This window comes from Stegodyphus dumicola, chromosome 9, assembly GCF_044657685.1.
Source record: "Stegodyphus dumicola isolate Sdum_Otavi_A_Nest chromosome 9, ASM4465768v1".
Lineage (NCBI taxonomy): Eukaryota > Metazoa > Arthropoda > Arachnida > Araneae > Eresidae > Stegodyphus > Stegodyphus dumicola.
Window position 1 is genome coordinate 137,434,859 of NC_140776.1, and position 25,728 is coordinate 137,460,586.

At 32.8% G+C, this 25,728-nt stretch overlaps 1 protein-coding gene across 3 annotated transcripts in view; it reads right to left on the reverse strand.

Moving 5' to 3' along the window:
- The window catches only part of LOC118189129 (uncharacterized), a 141,806-nt gene that overhangs the window by 28,565 nt on the left and 87,513 nt on the right, over positions 1-25,728 (reverse strand). For all 3 annotated transcript variants that reach the window (XM_085824142.1, XM_035359672.2, XM_085824141.1), the window contains exon 6: positions 6,312-8,717. In XM_085824142.1, coding sequence (XP_085680268.1) covers positions 6,312-8,717 — 2,406 coding nt within the window. The remainder of the gene's footprint in view (positions 1-6,311; positions 8,718-25,728) is intronic.

Below are 25,728 nucleotides of genomic sequence, written 5' to 3' on the forward strand. Positions count from 1 at the left end.
AGTGAGAGAAATTAGCTCATCAATTTCTATGCAAGAGAAATGAAATTCGCGAAGTCCGGTTTCTAGACATCTTAATGCACCCTCCCCTGGAACATTGGTGAATAATGATTTTACATCAAAAGAAACCATGAGTAAATTTCTAGGAGAATTTTTTTTAACCTTATTAACAAACTCTATTGAATTTTTTATGGTGTAAATGTTATTGTCTAATAGAGTTGAAAATCTAGAAACTAAATATTTAGCTAAGAGATACGAGGCAGTACCTAAATTTGATACAATAGGGCAGAAAGGAATACCACTTTTATGAATTTTGAGAAAGAGCATATAATCTGGCACAATTCGCAACAGGTGGGATAAGCGAATGTTTTAAGTTGCTTGAAATGATTTGTGAAGATTTGATCGCAGTTTTTATTTTTGACAAGTCCGAAGGTGAAGGATCTTTAGGGATCAGACTATATGGTCCTTCGTTTAAGAGTTTAGTGACAACATCGATGTAAGTGTTCTTATCCATGACGACTATCTGGCCACCTTTGTCGTTCTTTGAAATAATAATATCCAGGTTAGAATGAATTTTGCGCATTGTAGCTCTTTCTCTCGCAGTTAGATTTGGTTTCAAAGGTTTATTATTGAATTTCACATTATGAGTGATAAGATGCCTAATCATTTCTTTCTGTGAATCTGAAACTTTACTGAACTTGAAAGCTTTTTCGATTGGAGCCAAAATCTTTGGAATCGAGGGTTTACAGATTTGTGAGAAGTTAAAATTATATTTTAGAATTCTCTCTTGATCTTCTGAAAGACTAACATTAGAAATATTAAATATTGGCTTGATGTTTACAATGGGAAGACTTTTTGAACTACTTGAACTGAAAGACTGTAAACGAAGTTTTTCGAATTTAACTGCAAGGGAGTTTTTATGACGATTAACTGCATTCTCCGTTCTAGACCAAGACTTTTGTTCACGGGCAGTGAATTTTGGATATGAATTAGCAAGTTCCAGATGAAGCTTATAGAGTTCATGTTCAATTTTGGACAATTGTTGACGTGTATGACGTGTTGACAGGTTGTTTATTCTCTCATCAATAAAATTCTGAGTTCCATACTCAAGGACCCCATTCCGGATATGAATTCTTGGGGTATTTATAGGATTCCTTGCCAGTGTGGTTTGATTTACATTGGCCAAACTAGGAGAGCCTTAAAATTTCGCATCAAGGAACATGAGGCATATGTTAGAAAAAAGGAAACACAGAAGTCTTCTGTTGCTCAACATTGTTGGTCCGAAAATCACACTTTAAATTTTTCTGCTGCCAAAATTATTCAAAAAACATCTTCCATTGGAGAACTGGATTTTCTAGAGGCGTTTCACATTCAAAAAAATCTTTCTGTTCTAGTTAACGATCCTAATTCCAATCAATTTTTGCCTTCAGCCTTTACAGAAATTATGTTTTAGTTCTGGTTTCACCAACAGATGGCACCACTTGCTTATTTTTGTCCAGGCTTTCTTATCTTATCTAATCATTATTTCCTATCTTGTTCATTTGCGGTTTTGCAGCTGAGGATGGTGGTTTGGTAAAACCATCGAAACTAGTCCTGTGAAAATTTTGAAAATATAACGCTGATTTTTGTTGTTTGACTTCTGAATTAGTTCTTTACTTCCTTAAAAAAAAATAATCTAATCTCTCCACTACATTTTCCCCTCTGTCACACTTTCCTTTTATGTAAATACAGTCAAAAATCGTTAATTCGGACATCCATAATCTGGAATGATCTATAATCCGTACCTCAAAGCTACAAACTTTCTGCGCAAGCGTCACGTTGAAGCATGCACTTAAGATCTTTACGGCTGCGAATATGAGTGTGCTCATGTGCATAATACGTTTAAGCATGCGCGTTTAATGTATAATAGATGGTATAAGCTTAGCTAAAGTTATCTAATTCAGTTAATTTTGCAGATTGCGTTGTTCCTTAATCTTCGAATTGGATCCGGTTTATTATTTTTTGCAGACTGTTAGAGCAACTTTATAAAAGCAAGCTTGAACTTTCGATTATGCCAAATAGAATTTCCGATATATATTTACTAATATGTAAAGGATCTACAAAGCGAAAGTATGTTTCGAAGTCCATTAAACAAAAAGTGGAATTGCTGCAAAAAAATGGAATCCTTCGTTCTCTAACCATTCCGGAATCTATCACTTTCATGCTGCATAATCATATAAATCCCAAAGAGTCCGAATTAATGACTTTTGACTGTATATTAAAAAAAATAGTTTCATAATTCATTCAACCTCCTTGCATGTTTTAGGGGTGGAATTTCCGTTTTTCGCACCTTTTGGAGCCCTATTTATACAAACTACATACTGTAATTACAGCTCCATCTGTTTGCATCACACAGCATCAAATATGAATACAGTTCTCCTAATTATTATTTGGAAACTTCTGTATAATTGCATTTTATATTCTGTTTTTGAAATCTAAGGACTCTTCTGCTGGATACCCTGTAAATGTCAATCATATGACTGTGCATGCACTCAGTTTTCAGCACTAATTGCAGGTGTTTTTATGAATTTTGACTGATTGCTGTTTAATATTTTGATGACATGCGAGTACGCTTACAAAGTTTATTTCAGATTATCGTTGCTGTGTTACTTAAGTAAGAATTACGACTTACGAGGAAAAATTCAGGAATTTCTTTCAAAGTTTCTGGGTTTAAAAAAAAAAAATCTTGTTTAAGACCTGTATAGGAAGACATGAAAACAGGCAAAGCTTATTGTAGGCAACTACGAACTGTGGACAACTACAAAAATAAAAAACAAGAGCCTTTAGATATAAATATGAAAAAATACAAACAAGATTTCTACACGGCCTATGTAGAAATAGAGAAATGTAACTGTGCTTGCAAGACACCTTTTTTAGAACTTATAAAAATCCATCCTGAAAAGTTAAAAGAAGTATCCCTAATAGTAACAGCTCTTCCTCCTACTCAAGTTAGTGTGGAAAGACTCCTCTCCGCTCTGAAATTTATCAAATCAAATCTATAGCCCTCCAACAAAGAAAATCTTACCAAAACTATACGGTTTCTTAAAAATAACTAATGCCAGTTTTTCCATTTCATAACAAATGCTAATTAATATAATTTGCTATGCCATGAATTTTTTTCCCCTGTAGCATCTATTACTTCTTTTATATTAAAAAAATAAGCTGTAACCCATGTGTATATGTTTATAGATATACAGTTAGTCACAAAAGTCTGCGTACAGACTAAATTTGAAATTAAAAAAACACTTAAAGCATAGAAAAATGTACTTTAATCATTGCATTTTTTTCTTCTATTAGCTAAATTTGTAAGCTTAAATAAAAAGTAAATAATATCAGTGTAATACTTTTTACATTTTTTCAAAAATATATTTTGTGAAAAAAAATCAGAAATTCCTTCCAATAAGTCTGCATACACTTTCAAAAAAAAAAGCAAAATATAAGTTTTTTACGTTACTTCAATACTTTGTAGGATATCCTTTATTCTTCAAAACAGCTTGCAGACGTCTGGGCATTGACTGAACTAGTTTTTCAGTGTCATCCGATGTAAATTTCGTCCATTCTTGCTGCAATTTACTAATTAGCTCATTTCACGACGTAATATTGTGTTTTCGAATTCGTTTCTCCAATTTTGCCCACAAATGTTCGATTGGATTGAGGTCTGGTGACTGTGGAGGAGTACGCAACTGTACTGGAGTGTGATACAGGAGATATTCCTTCACAATTTTAGCTGTATGTTTCGAGTCGTTGTCTTGTTGGAAAATAAAGGTATTAGACAGGTTTAAATTTCAGGCACTGTCTCGTAGATTTTTCTTCAGAATATCCAGATAAACCTACTTATCCATGACTTTATCAATAACCAGATAAACCTACTTATCCATGACTTTATCAATAATGTGAAAATTTCCAAATCCTTTCGACGACATACACCCCCATGCTATCACACCGCCAGCTCCATGTTTGACAGTTGGATTTAAATTTCTCAGATTCAGTTCTGTTCTTGGTTTTCTCCATGCAATAGGGTGGCCATGAACTTTAAATATTGTAAATTTACTTTCATCTGACCAAAATTACATTGTTCCAGAAGTCCTGCGAAGAGTTTAAATGTGTTTTGGCAAAAGCAATTCTTTTCTTTCTATTTGTCTCGGAAATGTATGGCTTAGACCTAGGTTTGCGTCCATGATAATCGGCCTTTCGCAGCACTTTTCGTACAGTTTCAGGAGAAATTTCCTTGTTGCTAGTTAAAAAAAAGTCTTTTGCAATGCTTGCAGCAGAAAATTTAGGATTTTGTTTAATTCGTAAAAGAGTTTTTCTTTCTTTCTATCTGCGTTAGCTTCTTCGGTCTCCCACATCTTGGTTTTACAGCAAGACTACCAGTGTCAAGATAGTTTTTAATAACTCTTTGCACACTAGAAAATGATTTTCCAATGGTTTTACCAATATAACGAAGAGTTTTACCTTCATCTCCCAATTTGATAATTAGTTGTCTTGTAACTAAAGGAATTTCTTTATCGGTTGTCATTTTCATCAAAGAAAATAGAAATAACTTCCAATCAACATGAAATTCGCTTCGGAAGTCAATGATCTTGAAAGTGTAACCTTCTTTGCATTCTCAAGTTCGAAATTTAAAAGTTAGATAAAAAATCCCCTGCCTCCTTCGCGTTGTACGCAAACTTTATTGGCTTTGATTTCTGGCCACTTATCTTTTAAAAATTAGTGTGCATAAATTATTAGATATGAAAATATTACAGTTAAATAATTTCAAAGTCCCTTATTGAAACTAAATATTTAAAAAATAAAACTTTAAGAAACTACCCTTTTCGCACCTTAAAATTTGGATTTGATGTTACTTTTCTTGATGTACGCAGACTTTATTGACTAACTGTATATATATGTATGAGGGAGTCAAGTAGGAGTCATTAAAATTCCAGGAGTCGGTCATTTTTCCTATCGACTCCACAGCCCTTGTTTTTACATTAAAATCAAAAAAATAATTTGTTCTCATAGTAGCTTTGGGAAATTTGTGTTTTCTTAGCGAAAACCCTGGCCGCTCAGAGGGTTAACACAAAACATCAATATATTTCAACATCATGACAAAATAATATAAAAATATTTACCCAAGACAGGTAACTTAAAAAGCACAAACACAGTAGTTTATGCTATATATGCACTTTACATGTAAAATGTAATTCCTACTTATACATATAAATATACTTTCAGAAGAAAGAAATTTCAAAATTTGAAAAAAAAAAAAAAAAAAAAGAAAAAGAAAAAAACCCACCATATACTGAACAACTTCATGAGAGCAAGATACAAATTTACATTTTATGAAATATTCTCTCCATCATATGTATTTACATTAAGTTCACAGAGTTTTATAATACTACTTATGAGATACTGATCTACTAAATACCCATCTTCCTCCTGAGGCATGCCTGTGACACAATAGGTGCAGAAAGCATTTGCAACCATAGAAGTTCAAATCGCTTAACTTATAATTTTCACAATTAGATATGATAGATGTTAGTAATAAATGCCTCTGTTCTTTAAACATTACAAAATAACTGAGTCATACTACATACAGATGGCCAATTATATGCTTTTTATGCCTACTCTAATATAAGTAAATAATTTTAAATCTATGCCTGTATGTAAAACTACATATTTCCCCCATACATCCAATAAAAACCAAACCAAAACTAAACTAAAAATTGTTAAATTTATATCAAAATGACTGAGCAACACTCAGTAAATGAAGTGATTAACTGAGGTCAATATTTCTGCTCCTTGCTAAATACATTATCATGTAACTTATGAGAAAGCATTTGTTTGTCTCTTAGGTAAAAATTAGTTGATCGAAAAAAAAAAAAAAAAAAAAAAAAAAAACATTTGCTATTAGACCATTACTAAATGAAGACTCAACTACTTAAAGCTTCTATCATTCTGTTTATTATTAAGTACAGTCTTGAACTGACTTCAAAATGAAAGCTGACACATAAATATTTATGACTTTTTCATTATTTGCAAATATTTCAGATAGTGCACACTGAACATTAACAAGATATCTATAATATGAAGAAAATATTGTGTTACCCTTGTTTACAGATCACCTTGATAACTCCAGGATACATCACTGATTATATAATTTAAATAAAATAACTAAGCAAGAGACAAATTTTCCAAAAAAAGATTTTCAGTGCAAAGAATGTTAAAATAAAATATATGTAGTACGAATGTAACTCAATAAATGTTTTGCATACAATTTAAACTACACTTACCTTTACTTTTCTTCAAGATACTATCATCTCTTCTAATCCTCAAACTCATTCTTACATTTTCCTCCAACTTTTCATGCTCAATCTTCTCAATAATGTCCTCTGAAGACTTCGTTTTCACCACAACTCCCCTTTTAGGGCCATCCTCAACACCCATGCAGGCCTTAATAAGTTCAGCAGCATTTTCTGAGCACTTTCTTTTAAGAGGCTTAGAATAGACTAGAGATATTTCAAGCTGAGAGTCCTCTACAACCTTTGCACCATCTAAATCCACACCATCGACAATGTCAATACTTTCATCACCCAGTGGACGGAATTTATTACATTTTGCATCAAGAGAGTCAGTGTCTTCTGCTTGAAGTACCACTTCAGTATCCTGACACAAATCATTCTGTGCAGATTCAACACCAAAAGAATGTCCTAATACATCATTGCACTCAAGCTCTCTATTTTGAACTAAATCACTGCCTTCAGAAGTTTCTGAAACTTCTTCAATGTTGCTAGCTATGGTAACTTCATTTTCAATTACACAAGGATCCTCTATGCCTACACAATTATCTACATTTGTATCAGCATTAGGAGTCAAAGATTCTTGCTGCAGTTTAACTTCATTTTCTGAATTTTCAGAACACGAAGGCGGGGTAGAAATTAAACTACTGTCAGCTACATCAGATGACTCAAGTTCATTAGATATGTAATTCAAGCTAGTTGTAATGGCACTATCAGCAGTTTGTTCACTTTTAATTGAGTCATCTGATTTAGTTGAAGAATTGATAGAAGTCCTTTCATTTGCTTCAGTTCCTATCACACAACTATTATTCTGTTTATTATTAAGGTCAGTAATTTCTACAGTTTCTGTACAATTTGAAGAACTTCCTATTTCATTATTACTGAAAGGCTTTTCAGGACATAACACTGAAGACACTTCACTTGCAATGTGCTCTGTGGTAGTATCAGCAACAGCAGATTTTTTAGAATCTACTTCATTATCACATTGATTACTTTCAGAATTCCCAGTATTTTCAGAAGACACACAATCAGTGCTAAGGGGACACAAAGATGATAATTTTACAGGTGTATGGTTATCAGATGAGGTAATTTTTGCATTTACAGTGACATCAGCTGATGGTTGGGATGTAGTGTATGGGGCAACACTGAACTTAAATGTTGAAGAATCTGCATTAGCAGCTTGTTTGCACAATGAATCAGTAGAAGAAATCTTACACGGAGAATCAGGGGGGAGTGCATCTTTTGTTGTACTGTCAGCAGAAGAGGAACATCTTACAGTCGATGTACTTGAAGAATTAAGTAAACTTTGAGAGACAGATGTTTCCTTAGTGTCCCGAAAACTGTTTGTTTCAACTCCAACGATTTTTCGATCTGATGTGCAACTGACAGCCACTGACTGCGCTGTTGAATTTTCAGCATTCATAGGCTTCAAGTCTTCTGCTGGAAGTTTGAAGTTGTGGCTTGATGTGGAATTAGATGTTGAAGCAGATGATACATTCTGCACACCAGATGAGGTAGTTGAAGCTGAAGAAGTAGATAGAACAGATGTTGTACATAAAGTATTAGCTGAAACAAGTTTTATAGAAGGAGAAGTGCCAGTAACAACAACAGATTTAACAACAACTCTGTTTATCGAGCCACTCTGATTTGTACATGTAAGTCCAGGGGGTACTTTTGATACAACTAAACGAACTGGTGACGATGAATGAGGATTACCTGAAGTTGGCGAATTCTGTGATGAAGCTGTTTTGGGTCCAATAATTTCCACTATATTAGGATTTGATGTTGAGCGAACAGAGAGGGCTGAAGCAACACCAGGCAAAGTCACTAACTTAATGGGAACAGTTTTTGATGAATTGAGAGGAACAACAAGGCTTGTAGGAGAATTTGTGCCTTGTAATGTTGATCTCTGCGCTCCACCTTTAAAAATTAATTTAAATTTTTGGCTACTTACTTCAGAAGGTAAATACTTAACAGGAGATAACAAAGATGTTACAACAGGATTACTAGAAGTGCTAACAACATGAACAGATTCTGTACACAAGGCTTCCTTTTTAACTTCTTGTTTTATAGATATTGTTCTGCTTTCTATGCCTAATGAAGATCCTGAACTGTGTAAAGTTACCAAAGGTATTGTCGATGATTCAGAAGTTGCTGTAGATGTATTAGATTCTGAATGATTTTCTTTTTGTATTGAAGTTTGTATACTGACTAAGGGAACAGAGCTTTCAGATGATACACAAGAACTTTTTTCTTCCACAAGAATTTTGCTAGATGAAACAATACTTGATGCTGATGTTTGCGCCTGGACATCAGATGTCACAGTGGAATCAGGATTTAATGAAGAATTGAATAGCACTGGGGAAAATGATTTTGACTTCTTGTCATCTTTGTTACAACCTATATCAAAGGAAACAAATATTAGATATTTATTAGAAAAATTTTAAGAAATTGGATACTATGAACAAATAAAAATTTACCAAACATAAAACATATTCATTAATCAATAATGAAACAATGCTATACACTATATTTGCATTACTTCGATACAACTTGTAGAAGTGCATAATAAATTTAGATTCATTTAAAAGCATATAATGTGAGCAGCATGTTAAAAGGAACTATGCAAATAAAACACTGGAAATTATGAGAATAAAGATAAAATAAGAAAATAACTATATTCTCTGAAATTCCCCAAAAGTACTGACCTAAACTGGAAAGTATGTCATCACATAATAATACAACAGTGCAGGTGTCAAATATACAATCAAACTGGTATGTGTAAGTGGCATTGCAATAACAGAACAGCCAAGCCTAAGCATTTCTTCACCCAAGACAGAATAAAAAGTATGCACTCTTTTCCACTTAACAGATTTCAGCGTAATTATTTTTAGAATATCACATTATTTTTACATAAATCTTTAATCTCAATTTTTGTTTCTAAGAAAATATTAAGTAATGCTTAAGAAAAGATACAAATTTTTATTCAGAATTCAGTTAAAATAAATTATAATGAAAAAGTATAACTAATACAGTCAAAAGTCTTTAATCCGAACTCGTCGGGACTTCGGCGATTCCGGTTTATTGGTTTATCAGTTTTTCCGGATTATAGACCATCAGTTTAAATATGGTAAGATGACATGCAGAAATTATAAAATTAAAAATATGAAACCGTAATTTATGTAATAAAGAGCAATTATGATCTAAAGGGTATAAAAATTTACAAAAAAAAAAAAAGCTTAATATTTATTGGTTTACTTTATTAAACATTTCTTTCTTAATATTTATTGGTTTACTTTATTAAACATTTCTTTCATGTAAATGAAAGAAATTAAGTAAAAAGTAAATTCTTTCATGTAAATGAAAGAAATTAAGAAAAGTTACGCATGCGTAAAGCATACATTACGCATAGTCGAAATTAGAAAATTGCAATCAGAAAACTATTTGACGTGTATTCGTGATATTTATAAGGACGAAGAATTTGATTTAAATCATAACAAAGACGGAGTACCTCGAGATGAAATACTACATTTAGTAAGGAATTATAAGCTGAATAAAATAAAAACATCTGCCCTGAAGATAAGGATAGTGCTGACAGATCAATTTCCAGTTCATTGTGTGCCGCGTCTCTCCCCCCCCCCCCCTGCAGAGCAGCGTGAAAATGATAAACATATTTCGGAATGATTAGAGAATCAAAGGATATGCCTTTATCCATTTTTTGCAGCAATTCCACTTTTTGTTTGATGGACATCGAAACATGCTTTCGCTTTGCAGATCCTTTGGTAGCTCCAAAATCGAAAATTCTTTTTGACATAATCGAAAGTTCAAGCTTGCTTTTATAAAATTGCTCTAACAGTCTGTAAAAAATAATAAGCCGAATTTAATTAGAAGATTAAGGAACAATGCAATCTGCAACATTAACTGAAATAGATAATTAGATAATTTTAGCTTAGCTTATACCGTCCGTTATACATTAAACGTGCATGCGTAAACTTATTATGCGCTTGCGTTAACGCATTATGCGTCGACACATGCGCAGAAAGTTCGTAGCTTTGAGGTCCGGATGATGGACGTCCGGATTAAAGACTTTTGACTGTATCAGACATTTTCATACAATTCATCCCCACTCTTTCTAAAGCAAAATCATCAATGTTTTTTTTTTTTTTTTTTTTTTTTTTAAATACACTTCATCACTTAATTTGCATTCAGCACATAGAGAAAGCCACGTTTTGCAATTTTATTGACACAGTGGAAATCTCAGCAGATCTGAGTCTTTTTTATTATTTTAAATTCCACAATTTCAATAGTTACTCCATTGGATAAGAAAGAATTAAAATCAGTCATGAATTATGATTAAAAGATTTAAACTTGTAAAAGCCGTATGATCTTCAACTACTAAAACTGGGTGATTTTTAAAGTTCAGTGTTTCTGAAACAATTTCTGCACCATTATTCTAATCAAACATCCACAGCATGTGTATCCGTATAATGAAATTTTAACAATCATATTAGAAAATTGTATGAAGGGTTTTATACCCCCCCAAACTCTTTATGCATTCTTTCAACTTTCTACAAAAAATTATCTACAGCTGCAATAAAAGAAAGGACTTATGAGTACTGACTTCTTATCAACCTTTCCTATATGAGAGGACTGCAATGTGCTTAGAAGTAAAACCAGCCCCAGTTAAATTTCCCATCTTGGAAACAGAACAACATGGGCAAAATTTTCAATAATAGATTTTTAAAGAATTCTCTCTATAGGATTAAATGCTGCACATTTACAAAGAGTATACATAAAGAATGATATAAAAATGGGGTAAAAGAAAATGCATAAATGAAATGTTCATTATCAGAAAAGGAAAAGTGAAATCAAGAAGACTATCACAAATGTTACCTAAAAAAGGCACTGCCAGCTGCAATGCAAATTTAAATTACAGCCAGAAAATATTACCTTGATTATGGAGCAGTATTATACAGTAAACCTTAGCAGAATGCAGTTTTGCGGAATGTGATTTTGCACATACATGTTACCTATACATGTAGATTGTTTCAATTTAATTTCGAACATTTTTACATCCAGTGCTAGATCTTTATTCATACCCAGTTTAGGGATGAATGATTTTAAATATGGAAGATGTCAAAGAACTGATTAAGAATGATAACTGCAAAATGATGAATGGAGAATTGGATGATCTTATAACACCAACTGACAGAGAAAGCAGCTACAGTGAAGAAGAAAAATGCCATTCACTTTTAAGAAATTAAATAGACTGTTGAAAAACGGCGCAGAAACTGACAGATTTTCAACAGGGATTGGGCAAAAGTACAAGGAGGACACTTTACCACAACCAATGAGAAACTGTGATCCTTACCAAAAAACTTTTATTAAAGATTGCATCAATCACTGTCCCAAGCAAAAATCACAGCTCTTAAAGGGGGAAAAACTGTATGATGTACCTAGTTATTAAGCAGTAGTGAAAATAGTTTTTTTTTTTTTTTTCGTTTTAATTATATAATAGTTAGTTTTGTTTAAATTATATATATTTTCTTGATTTGAACAAAACCTAACATATTTGTTTCACGGAAGATTAACTTTGCAGAATAGAATTTTGCCTTAAGCACAATATATATATGACATAATTCCCCAGACTTTGGCAAGGGTTTACTGCAGCATAAAATCCTACAGAGTATCTGTCTCTTTAAATTATGCTTATCTATTGAGTTTTAATGAATTACTTCGCTCTAGCTATTCTCTAATTAAAAATTAATTATAAAGGAATTATAATTATTATTGGGAATTATAAATAAAATAAGAAATTCTTACTTCATTTATACTTATAAAAAATCACTTTAGCCATAAACATGTAAAAAAACTAGAAACAAATAGAAATATTAAATTTCAACTTAATGTTTGAGCTCAAATATAAATCTAATTTTCTGCTAGATTTCAAGAAGCTTTCATTCATAATTTTGCCATAAAACTGAAGAGGATCCATCACATTTGGTTCTATAGTTTCTATAAATAAAAGTTATTAATGGCATACTACATTACAGCTTTGACATCCACTGTGTTAATACGATTGCTTTCTGTAAAAATCTTTTAGTGTTAGCATTTTTCATTACTATTAGAAAATGCATCTTCAATTCTTAAAATATTGAAATGTCATATTTTTTAGCCTCTTATCATTAGGCAAATCCTCATTTTTTATATTCAATACCTTTTGCTAGAAAAGCATGCCCAAACTATTTTTTATTAATAAGTTGCCCAGACAAATCCAGCTTTACATCAAGAAATGAAACATTATAATCTACATGGCTATCGTACTTCTCCAAAAATGGCTAAAATGAATTGCTTTCTGTAATGATTCTTCAAGCCCTTGCTACTGCTTCGGCCTACAGGTTGCAGGATAAAAATTGCATTTTGAACCAAAAAAAAAAACAACTTAATAGATTCTAAATTTTTGACATCTCTTGCTTTTAGTAAAGTCATTTACTTTTTTTTAAGATGGTGGCAATAAAACTGGCTTTTGTTTTAATCATCTCTTTTTCCTGCCATTTTATCACACATTCGAATTTAAAAACAGCATTTAAAAGGCATCAATCACATAAGAAATAAATAAGTGGTAGATTGCATACCATATGATTATCAGGGAAACTTTCCTCTTTTGTCTGAAATTTCTTCATTCTACTTTTATGGCACTTCTACAAACAATTCCAACTTATCCATGCCTTATGACATTGATTACCGTTATAGCAAACCATAACAGTTTCCACACTTAAGAATCTTACCAGATTCCAAGAGAAAGTATGATGCTCTCAATGCCATTCATTACTAGCTCAAAACAGTACTTCCCACTTCTGACAATTTTCTGCCAATGTATCTTTGGTCTTTAAATTTTAATATTTGGTTTGGCATTATCTAGTGCAGGGGTTCCCAACTTTTCTGTCCCTATGAGCACATTCTAGAATATCTGTTGGACGGCAGGCACCATTTACTTTTTCATGCTAAATTTATAGTTGGATTTACTTTTCATGCTGAATTTGTAGTTGGATAGATATACATGCACATAATTTACAAAAACAAAAATTAATTTAAAAAAATTTCATGTGTACACCACATGGCTTCCTTGTGAATAGACGGAATATTAAATTATATGCATTTTTTCTTGCATTTCATTTAAACTTATTGGATTGAATTAAATTTATTTTGTGGATAGCGCATAAACCCCAATAGAATAAATGCACTCTTTAAAATGTATTTGTTTATCATAGCGACACTCTGGCCCTAGGTTCACTTAACAGCGTTACATTTCATTCATTTTTTTTATCTAAGAATGCACAATGTTAATATCATCTTAAAAATTATCTAATTATTGCCACATGTTCTATTCAAATACTATAATAAATCTAAAACGATATATAAAAGGAATTAAAAAAACAGAAACAACAACCAAAAAAAAAAAAAGAAAGAAAGAAAGAAAGAAAGAAAAGTAAAAAAAAAAAGAAAGAAACAGTTTTTCACAGACAATTCAGTATTTCTCATTCAATTAATTCAGTTTTCACTTCGCGACAAGGCAAAAATAAATTAAAACTCAAAATATCTGTATTGAAAATTATGAAGTAAATCTTAAACACTTATTTCCTTGCATAAATTCCAGAATGGTTTGAGCATGATTTAATTTGCAATAATAAAAGAAGGTGTTATCTTTATTATTGCGAAGCTTACTCTCTCTAGATTGGTAACAAATCTACTATTCTGCTGTTTCAAACGTAATCAAACATTACCGCCATTGCAAAAATAATTAGGCTTAGGGGCACTTAAGCAACTTTTAAATTGTTAATAATTCTAAAAATATTGCATGCAGATTTACTAAAGGTATAAAAACCTTAACTGGAAGATAAGAACAACATAATTCAATCATTTTTAGAGCAAAAAGTACACAATTTACAAACATGTAAGAATAAAGAAACAGATTACTGAGCCGAGTAACAGAGTGGATATATATATATGTAAGAAAAATAAAGAATATGTAAAAGATTAAATTAGCAGAGAAAATTAATTCCCTTCTGTATTCTAAAAATAGTAACCTCTGTTTGCACTGCGTCATTTCGAGAAAAATCTATGTCATATGATTCTTACATAATTCTGATGATGTAAATGAAACTAAAACTCATACAGCTAATAGTAATTTTACAGCAATATTAACCATCCAATCAAAAAATGCATTGAGAACCAAAACTAACTCAGCTTGAAAAGATTTCATCTTGAACATTGCCCACTTTCTTTCTACGCTTTGCCTTAGCTGGACTGCAGTCTGTCTGCTCCTTCTTTTTTGCTGCAAATCTATCAAAAATGTCAGCCCTTTGGAACAGGCACAATAAATGTGCCAATTTGTTTGTGGCCACATCATGTTTACTGAAATAAAAAGTTAAATTAAAGTTAACCTTGACTGCCAAATTTCTTATTCCTTGTGGATCGGCGTTTCAGCAGTCTACCGCATCAAAATTCTCGCTGTTCATTGTGGATATAACCACCGAGCATTTTCAAGTAACTGCCTAGGCATCCTGGGTCACCAGTGCAGAGAACACACTGGTTAGCTCAAGAGGACAGTCCTATTGATGGATATGTTTGTTTAGAAGAATTGCGAGACATTTCAGTTTGGTAAAATCAGGAATTGCAAATGAAAAGTAATAAAAACAGTCAAACCATAATTTCTGACACTGTTACTCCTATTAAATTTATGATGTTAAAATATAAGTTATAATACTGAAAATTAATTATGTTTTCAACATTTTGAAATTTTTTGTGATTATTCAAAATACGTAATGTGTGTGCAAAATTTTTACAACTGTGATATTGTATGCAAAGCCTTCCCTGAAGAAATCTAATTATGTGGACTCTTAAAACACAAAGACTTTTGGACTGAAAATTTTTAATAGGACTATAAAATTTTATCAAAGTTTATATTTTGCAATTATGGAAATAATTATTTTGCTCAAAATTTCAGGATTTGTATTTTTTCAAATTATCTCTCTTCATATGCTAATGCTTTCTTTCTAATGCTTTTTCTTCCGCCCAACTGTCCCAACTTTTCTTTTGAAGGGGAGGACGGATATGTAAGAAAAATAAAGATTATGTAAAAATTTAAATTAGCAGAGAAAATTATTTCCCTCTTGCATTACAAAAATAATAACCTCGGTTTGCATAGCGTCATTTCGAGAAAAATCTGTGTCATATTGACTCTTACATAATCCTGATGATGTAAATAAAACTAAAACTCATACGGCCCATAGTAATTTTACAGCAATATTAACCATCCACTCAAAATGCACTGAGAACCAAAACTAACTCAGCTTGACTTAAGATTTCATCTTGAACATTACACACTTTCCTTCTACGCTTTCCTTAGCTGGACTGCAGTCTGTCTGCTGCTTCTTTTTTGCTACAAATCTATCAAAAATGTAAGCCCTTTGGAACAAGCACATTTAAGTGCCGACTTGTGTGTAGCCGCTGCATGCTGCTGAAAATAAAACTGAAGATTTAATCTGCCTTCGCCTCCACTTTCCTAGTCATTATGGATCAACACTTCAACGGCATTAAAATTCTTGCTCCTGAATATACAGTCAAAAGTCGTTAATCCGGACACCCATAATCCGGAATGATCTATAATCCAGACCTCAAAGCTACAAACTTTCTGCGCATCCGTCCATGCATAATGCATCGTTGCATGCGCATACGCATGCACGTAATACGGTTATGCATGCGCGTTTAATGTATAACGGACAGTATAAGCTAAGCTAAAATTATCCAATTATCTATTTCAGTTAATGTTGCAGATTGTGCTGTTCCTTAATCTTCGAATTGGATCCGGCTTATTATTTTTTTCAGACTGTTAGAGCAATTTTATATCAGTAAGCTTGAATTTTTGATTATGTTAAATAGAATTTTCGATGCTGGAGCTGCCAAAGGATCTACAAAGCGAAAGCATGTTTCGATGTACGTCAAACAAAAAGTGGAATTGCTGCAAAAAAATGGATAAAGGCATATCCTTTGTTTTTCTAACCATTCCGAAAGCTGTTTATTGATTTCACGCTGCTCTGTGGAAGAGCGTCACGGTGCGCAATGGATTGGAAGTTGATCTGACAGCACTATCCTTATCTTCAGGGCAGACGTTTTTATTTTATTTGGCTTATAATTCCTTACTAAATGTAGTATTTCATCTTGATGTACTCCGTCTATGATAAGATTTAAATCAAATTTCTCGTCATTATAATTCGCTTCTGATACTGAAGAAAGTGACACAGAGGTTATTGAAAACAAAAACGTTTCGATTGACAAATTAGTCGGTATTCTCGACACAGCAATTATAGGACTTGAACAGTGGAACTTTGTAACTAAACAAGAAATTATGTCTGTTTATAGAATTAAACAGAAAGTATTAACACATAAAACGAAGCAACTGAAACAACTTACATTGAAAGAAATGTTTAATAAAGTAAACAAATAAATATTAAGCTTTTTTGTAAATTTCTTTGTTTCATAAATTACGGTTTCATATTTTAAATTTTATAATTTTTGCATGCCATCTTACCAGATTTAAACTGATGATCTATAATCCGGAATCAGCGAAGTCCCGACGAGTCCGGATTCAAGACTTTTGACTGTATTACAAATATATATATATATATATATACATATATTTATACACTTTTGGTGCGACCAATTGCAACCAAAATAAGAGATGCACATCTACATGCTATTATAGCAAGCCTATATACAAAATTTCAACATTCTGAGGCTACTCATTTTTGAGTTATGTGAGATACATACATACGCACAGACGCCACGAAAATTTCTCTTCAGAATTCCTTTTAAGTTAGTTTTATAATTTTTTGAGGGAATAAGAGTCATTTATTCTGTCCTTACGTATAGATGTCATGCAAAAATATCATTAAATTGCATTCCATAGCAGTCAAAATGGATATTTTCGTTGAAATATGATGCCTGAAGTTTTTCGTGTTTACAATACTTCCTTTTTACTTCGTACAAGGAAGTAATAAAACTTAACATTTAAAAATTATTGTTTTTATTCTTGTGCAAAATAATTATTAAGTAATGCATGAAAAATCTACAAAGTAGAAATATTCTTTATAAAAAATACAAATCTCATACGGTCAAAGGGTTAGAACTATTTGTCGCCAAACGGCTTCTGAAATATTGCCCAAACTGGCTCCATTAAGTTCCATGCCAGGGATGAGACTCATTCTGTAACATTCTAGAGACATAGCTATATTTTTATACTCCGTGTTTAAAAGCTATTAAATTCCTAACTGTTTATTGCCTAATTTGGCAACTCTACTCTTGAGATGGAACCAGTTCAATTAATTTTGGATTTTACGTATACGAAATTAGGTTGGCGAATGTGCAAGGAAAAAAAAAGAAATGGGTCGCATTTCGCTTTATGCATTGTGTTGAACACAATTTCTATTTCATTAAAAATGAGAAAACTTTCATATATAATTTTATTGAAAACTAAAACATTTTTATTGTGATTGCACAGGGGCGGGCACAAATTAAACAATCGGTGGACGCCATGGTTAGTAGGCCAGTTTTATTTGCACTGAAAATATAATGACAAAAAATATTTTTTCAAACTTTTTCACCATTTCTAAACAACAAATTTTGAAATGCTCCTTCCTTTTTCAGTTTTTTTCCTGGGAAGGGGAAGAGTTTTTTTTTTTTTTTTTTTTTTTATTAATTTATTTCAGCTATTAGAGCACAAAAAGACAGTATCTTCAAATGTTTGGCAAATTTACTTATTTTTCCCTGCAGTATTTGCCCACATATTGACAGATGGTAGTTTTTGTTAATAATAAACCATCTCAACAATTCTTCCACATACTTACACTTGGTTTTTCTGAACTTTTCCCTTGTATCCAAATTTGTGTCAATAAGTAATAGTTATCAAGCCTGAGTTTGTCCACCTGGTACGGAATCGATAATTCGTATTCCTGACAGATACTGACAGACATGCTATTTTGCATGTCTTAGATAATAGTTGTCTTATATTTAAGACAGACTGCTTTATGCTTTTATCTTGCCATATTATGAATTTTTGATAAAACATTTTCAGAAAGAGGAAGAAAAAAATCTGAGTAATTTCTTTCTTTATGGAAGATTTGAAAAAGGAAGATAATTTGATTAGTAAAATGTCCTATCAAAGATCAAATGAGAACATATTCAGTTTGCCCAAAATATGTGCAAGTACAAAGCAAAGACGCAATAGCCTTCATAAAGAATATTCCACATTTTATTCTAAATCTTGCTGTAGAGAATAGTTTATCCAACAGATGGCAGTATCTGCCAAGCTCCTTTGGTAATTATCAATGCGCATGCGGAGTATGTTATTAGGAGAATGAGCTGTCGTTAAGAATGTTGCTGCGCGTTTTCGATATGTAAATAAAAGTATATTTTTATAACATAGATGTTCTTTACTCTCTAATGCGAAGCACTAAGTTAGTGCATGAATCTCTTCCGATTTAGAATCCATTTCCAAACCGTGGATCACCACAATAAAAAGTGGCATCCGTGACAGGACGCATTAGTTAGCTAAAGGACACTTTTAATCGTTTAACAGTAGAAATAGAAGCCTTGAAAGTAAGAAGAACACCACTGCGTGCAGCTTTCACGAAAGCATATAATAGCCTACATGAACATTTGAATGAGTCAGAATTGAACAGTGATGTTCTATTATCGTCCCTGGAAATCCTGGAAGATAAAGGAATTCGACTACAACAGTTGGATGAAGAAATATTGGATCTCCTATCAAAATCGAAAGAAGTCTCGCAAGAAGAATATACTAAAGAATTTGAGTCATGTGAGACTTACAAGGAGAAATTAATAGCAGCCAGGATGAAAGTGAAGCAAGTCACTGTGAAAATAGAGAAAAATTTGCTGACTCATGCATCGGTAAATGAAACCAGAACTGTTGATTCAACGACAACGGCAACGAATTTGAAGCTTCCGAAAATAAATTTGATTGAATTTACAGGCGATCCACGACAATGGTTGAATTTCTGGAATACCTTTAGTAAGATACACGAAGATCCAGTGCTAGATGATCATTTGAAATTCGTATATCTGATCCAGGCTACTGCTGCCAAATCGAAAGCACGGTAAATAGTGCAGAGTTTCCAGACAACTAGAGAAAATTATCCGAAAGTCATTGAACATTTAAAGAATCGTTTTGGACGTGAGGATATTCTTATACAAGTGTACGTTCGGGATTTATTGAATCTTGTGTTGATAAATAATAATGCAACCAAAAAGGACTTTGCGCTATCATTGTTGTACGACAGTTTAGAAACCAAACTACGTGCTTACATCCCTTCGGAGCTGAATGCCACCGATCTCCCTTCTAGAGGCTGTTCAGTTAAATAGTTTTTGCTGTCGAAATGGTGGGAGGGCCCATCATGGCTGTTAGAACCAGAATCGTCACGGTCAAGAGGCACCGATTTGCCAGACGAAGAGACCATAAATCCATAAAGGCGTAAATCAGTATTGACAACTCTTAACAAAGATTCTAAACCTGACAATTGGTATTACAGGTACTTTTCATCCATAAAGAAAATTGTACGCATGTTAGGTTGGATTCTTAGGTTTTACTTTAAATTACGAAGAATTATAAACGAAACCTCCAAAATTTTGTCAGTTTCGGAAATTGAAAGAGCTGAGATAACTCTTTTATGTTAGTGATTCAAAGAGAATTATTTAAGGATGTGAACGATGATAAAATTAAAGACCTCAGACCTATAGTTGATCGTGATGGTTTGATCAGAGCTAAAACCAATATTTCTTATCGCGACGATACTGATGACTTTAAGTTTCCTGTCATTTTGCCATCTGACCATGCAGTAGTAAAATTACTAATAATGAATGCACATAATGAGCTGCTGCATGCTGGTACTTCTATGGTGATGTCTCATTTGTGGGAAATGTATTGGATCCTCAAGACTCGTAAGACAGTACGAAACTGCATTAGAAAATGTGTTAAATGTCAAAGATTTAAATCCAAAAGTTGTGATGTAACTCCAAGAATTTTGCCGAAAGATAGAGTACGTGATGCAAATATTTTTGAGATAGCGGGTGTCGATCTGGCAGGACCCCTCTACCTTAAAGATGGTCGAAAAGCTTATATTGCTCTTTACACATATGTGGTCTATAGGGCCATTCATCTGGAGTCAGTAACATCCTTGACAACTGAAGCTTTTTTCCAGTCATTGAGATGTTTCATTTCTCTTCGCGGAAGACCATCTACAATATACTCAGACAATGGCAGTAATTTTAAAGGAGCGGAGAGCCTTCTGCATACAATTAATTGGGAGAGTCTGCGATCAAAGGCCGCTGAGCAAAGAATTCAGTGGAAATTTATTGCTCCCTCCGCACCTTGGTGGAGCGATTGGTGGGAACGTTTAGTTCAAACGGTGAAACAGATTCTGAGAAAAGTTCTAGGTCGTGCTGCCCTGGATTACGAGGAGTTGCTTACAGTACTATGCGACTGTGAGAGAGTAATCAATACTAGGCCACTTACCTATGTGTCGGAAGACGTTGAAGATTCATCCCCATTAACTTCAGAAATGTTCCTGCGCGAGATTTCCAAATCAGGAGTACCTGATATCGATACAGTGGATAAGGAAAAACTGAGTAAACGACCTAAGTATCTACAAAAAGTGAGAGAACAACTTAGAGCAAGATTCCGTGTGGAATATCTACGACAGTTACGTCAGCAGTCCATTAAAAACTCTATAGCTAAACCTCTTCAGGTGGGTGAAATTGTTCTACTTGAAGATAACAACAAAAAACATGCTTTTTGGAACTTGGCGTGTTTTATAAAGCTGATACCTGGTCGTGATGGACAAATAAGACTTGCTCTCATAAAAACAGAGACTTCTGAGTTTCTGAGACCAGTGCAAAGACTGTACAGACTTGAGCTGGATAACCCAGTCCCAAAGGATATATTCTTATGACTACCAGCAGTGGTAGAACTGTGAAACCAGTCATACGTCTGTGAAATGTTTTGTACTTGTTTGAATACTTTGTAATAATTTGATTTATTTTTTATTTTTCTAGGTTTAATATTATCTGTTAATATGTCTAGAAAATTATGGAATGCTGCATCTCCAGGTTAATTTGTATTTCAATTTAATTAGAACATCTTGGTAGGCATAATTTTATACTTTAATATTGTATACTGTACTATTATGCATATATTATACTTAACAGATGTGTGAATTTACCTCCCAGTAAATTCAGGTGGGAGGAATATGTAGTGAATAGTTTATCCAACAGATGGCAGTATCTGCCAAGCTCCTTTGGTAATTGTCAATGTGCATGCGCAAGCGGAGTGTAGGAAAAGTATGTTATTAGGAGAATGAGCTTTCGTTAAGAATGTTGCTGTGCATTTTCACTATGTAAATAAAAGTATATTTTTATAACATAGATGTTCTTTACTCTCTAATGCAAAGCACTAGGTTAGTGCACGAATCTCTTCTGATTCAGAATCCATTTCCAAACCGTGGATCACCACACTTGCATTCAGAAACAGAACTTGGACAATGTTCTAAACACTATTATAAAACAAAACATAAAGGATAATTTTTTCTTTTCATTGAAAATATCAAATACTGTTTAGGGATTGAATTCTTGATGAAAAACTGCGAGCAAATATTCATGAAAATACAACTGCAGTCAATTGTGATACTGGGACTTTCTGTGTCACTCAAATATGGCTGCTGAGGGGACGGGGGGTTGCTTCATGCATGCGCATTTGATTTTTTCCCCTCCGTAATAAAACATGTGCAAAGTCCAAATTCTTAATTTCACTCTGGCACTAAATAAAATACCTTGCTATTGAAGAAACAAACATTTTAGCATAAATTTGTGTGATCAATAATTTGCCCTGCTTGGCATACATCTCAAACTGAAACATTCTAAACAGAAACATCATTTGTTTTACACTTATTACTATGATACATCCCTGGGGCCAACTTGGCGAATCATTATTTACTATATTTAATTTACTATATTTTGCTTTCATTACTGCATGTTTATCAACACATGACAAATTGAGTAATGACTCAAGCAGTGATGCCTAAACAATTTTATTTATTTATTTATTTATTTTTACATTAGTAATTGAATAACAAAGTGCATGGTAACCTTTTATGTTGACATTGCACTTGTCAATGATTACAGATTTAAGTTAAATACACTAAGAAATGTTGACGAGAAAAAATTTAACAAAAATTTCTTTCTATACCCTAAAAACAGATTTTGTTAATGATACCCATAGACCAAAGCATTATATTTAGTGCTATTTTAACTAAGAATAACTGATTCATTATTCACATAAAACCAGACCCGTCGGCAGAGCTCATATGGCAGGACCAGGTGGCAGAATTTAGGGAAGACAAATTTTTTGGAATTTAGAGGAGCATGGAGCAACAAAATTAAGGGATGACTTTTTTTTAGAATTTAGGGAAAGCACTGGGACCCCAAATTTACTGGTAGCAAAAATTTAGATCTTGGGGGGTGGGCTGGTAGCAGAATTTAGGACCCGCAGAGATTGGATCAGGTGGTAAGATATCTAGCGCCGGTCTCAATAAGCCTTAAAAATGTGTGGCAATTTATTCAAGACTCAAATAAGCCTTAAGCATATGCAAGAAATAGACATTGGTAAAATAAATAACTAAAACAATACAACTTAGGCTGAACTGTCTCAATGCACGATAGAAGCAAGACAAAATTTAGAAGAACAACTTGTCCTTCGTCGACAATCTCATGATTCAAAGCCAATAACGTATAGTGGACACTGTAAAGCTAGGCTAAAAATTATACTTTACTGATTCCAAGGGATTTTGTTTAATATAGCTCATAGCGCTGTTCCTTAACTTTTTGATTTGATCCAGCTTATTACTTTTTGCAGGCTGTTATTATTACAGCAATTTTATGCAAATTAAAGTTTGAACTTTCGATTATGTCAAAGAGTTTCTAATTCTGGAGTTGAAACAAGACCTACAAAGCGAAAGCATGTTTTGATGTGCATTAGACAAAAAGTGGCATTGCTGAAAAAAATGAATAAAGGTATATGCATCTTAAAATTACACAAGGTGTATAGCATTGGAAAGTAAATGCTGACGAGAAAATAATATGATATAAGGAAATGTACATGATATAAGAAAAAAGAAAAAGGAACTTTTTGAATCATTCATGAATTTCGATACCCCACTCGCAATGAATAACAGAAAAATTATTCGTTATGCTAAAAGTGATGATCATGACAAAATGATGACTGAATGGGTCAGACAGTGTCGCAGCGAGGATGTACCATTGACGAGTCTAATGCTAATGGCTAAAGCCTAAATATTTCATGAAGAAATAAACTTAAAAATTGAGTGCACATATCAACAGGTTGGTTAACCCAAATTTAAAAATCACCATGGTATAAGGCAATTAAAAATTTCAGGTGAAAAAGCTTCAGCTGATACTGAAACTGCTGAACTATTTGCAGACGAATTTATTGAACTCATTAATAGTGAAAAGTTATTTCCAGAACAAATTTACAACACTGATGAAACTGGTCTTTTCTGGCAATATGTACCACAAAATACCTTGGCAAACTCTACAGAAAAGGCTCCAACTAGTTTCATAGATTCAAAAGCAAGACTAACAATTTTAGTATGCGCAAATGCTGCAGGAATGCACAAGTATGAGCTTTTTTTTAATCAGAAAAATACACGATTTTGAGCATTTAAAGCAGTAAAGTTTCTCCTCCCAATACATCATACAAATAAAAGCACATGGATGACACAAGCGTGAATGAATGTTTGGTTAGAAAATCATTTTATACCCTGGGTTTGGCAACATCTCAATTCAGTCAATTTACCTGATGACGCAAAAATTGTCCTGATTGTAGACAACTGTTAGGCTCATGCTCCACTTAGTTTTAATGAAAGATAATGTATCTGTATTATTCTTTCCACCAAATTGTAAGTAAATCATTCAGTCTATGGATATCAGAATAGTACGCGCTCTAAAATGCAAATATAAATAAAGCAGTATTTTTAAAATCCATGTTTAATATCTTGAACAATGGCAAGACTATTCAAGAATTTTTGAAATATTTTAGCATAAAATCTGTTGTATGGAGCACTGCAAAATCGTGGGAGGATGTGTTTCCAGATGCTTTAAAAAATACTTAGCATAATTTATAACCACTTACCATATTTCATGGTAAGGATGATGAAGATGATAGACACGAATTTGAAGGTTTTTGGATACTGCAAAGCACAGATGAAATTTTTCAATTAATGGACTTTGTAAAGAAATGAATGAGTATGAAGATGATACAACACAAGTTCTTTATTGCGATGACAATGCCCCTATCATCAGTCAATTAATGGATGGCAAAATCTGTAATATGGTGTAGATCCAGAAAATACCGATAGTAAAGACAGTGAGGGAATGGAAAATTAAAGAATTTCGATTGACAAATTAGTCGGAATTCTTGACCTCGCAATTACAGAACTTGAACAATGTAACTTTATGATTGAACACGAAACTATGTTTGTCTACAGAATTTCAGAAAGTATTAGCATAAAAAATGAAGCAACTTAAAACAACTTACATTGAAAGAAATGTTTAATAAATCTCCTGGAACAATATGTCCCAATCATAATGTCAACTGGGACTATTTGTTCCAAATGTTTAGGATATTACCCCTTCTCAGAAGACAAAACTAAAATTTATGGTAATATATAATGTGAATATTACAAAACATAAACTCTGTCGCTGTTCATAGACATGAGAAATTTTCATATATGTTTCATAAACACAAACATAATATATCAGCATGTAGTAATTTGATTACTGGTGGGATATATTAGCCCACTGTTAAATACGACTGGGAACATATATACCACAAAAAGAATTTATTCAAAATTTCTTAATTCTGACATTAAAAATGTTAAAATTATTACTTAACAAGAACTATTTCATACTAAGTATGCCTTAAATATAATTGCACTTACTGTAAAATTAAAAAATAAATAAACAAATTGAAATTTGAGTAATCGATGTATTCAAAAACATAAGTGTGCCATCTGCAATCTAAAAGTGTTGGCCAGGCTTTTTTAGTCATATATTTGTTCCCTAATTCCTTAAAAACAACTGCAAATGTAAAAACGCATTTAAAGTAAGGTTTATTTACTGAATAGGGTAATGGAATCTGATCTCTGGGAGATATGTGCTCATTAGGACCAAAGGGGTTAAATTGATGATCTAATATTACGTACTTAAAAAAATCCCAAATCAGGAATTGCCAAAGTCTTGGACCAGTCTGGATCTTGGACTT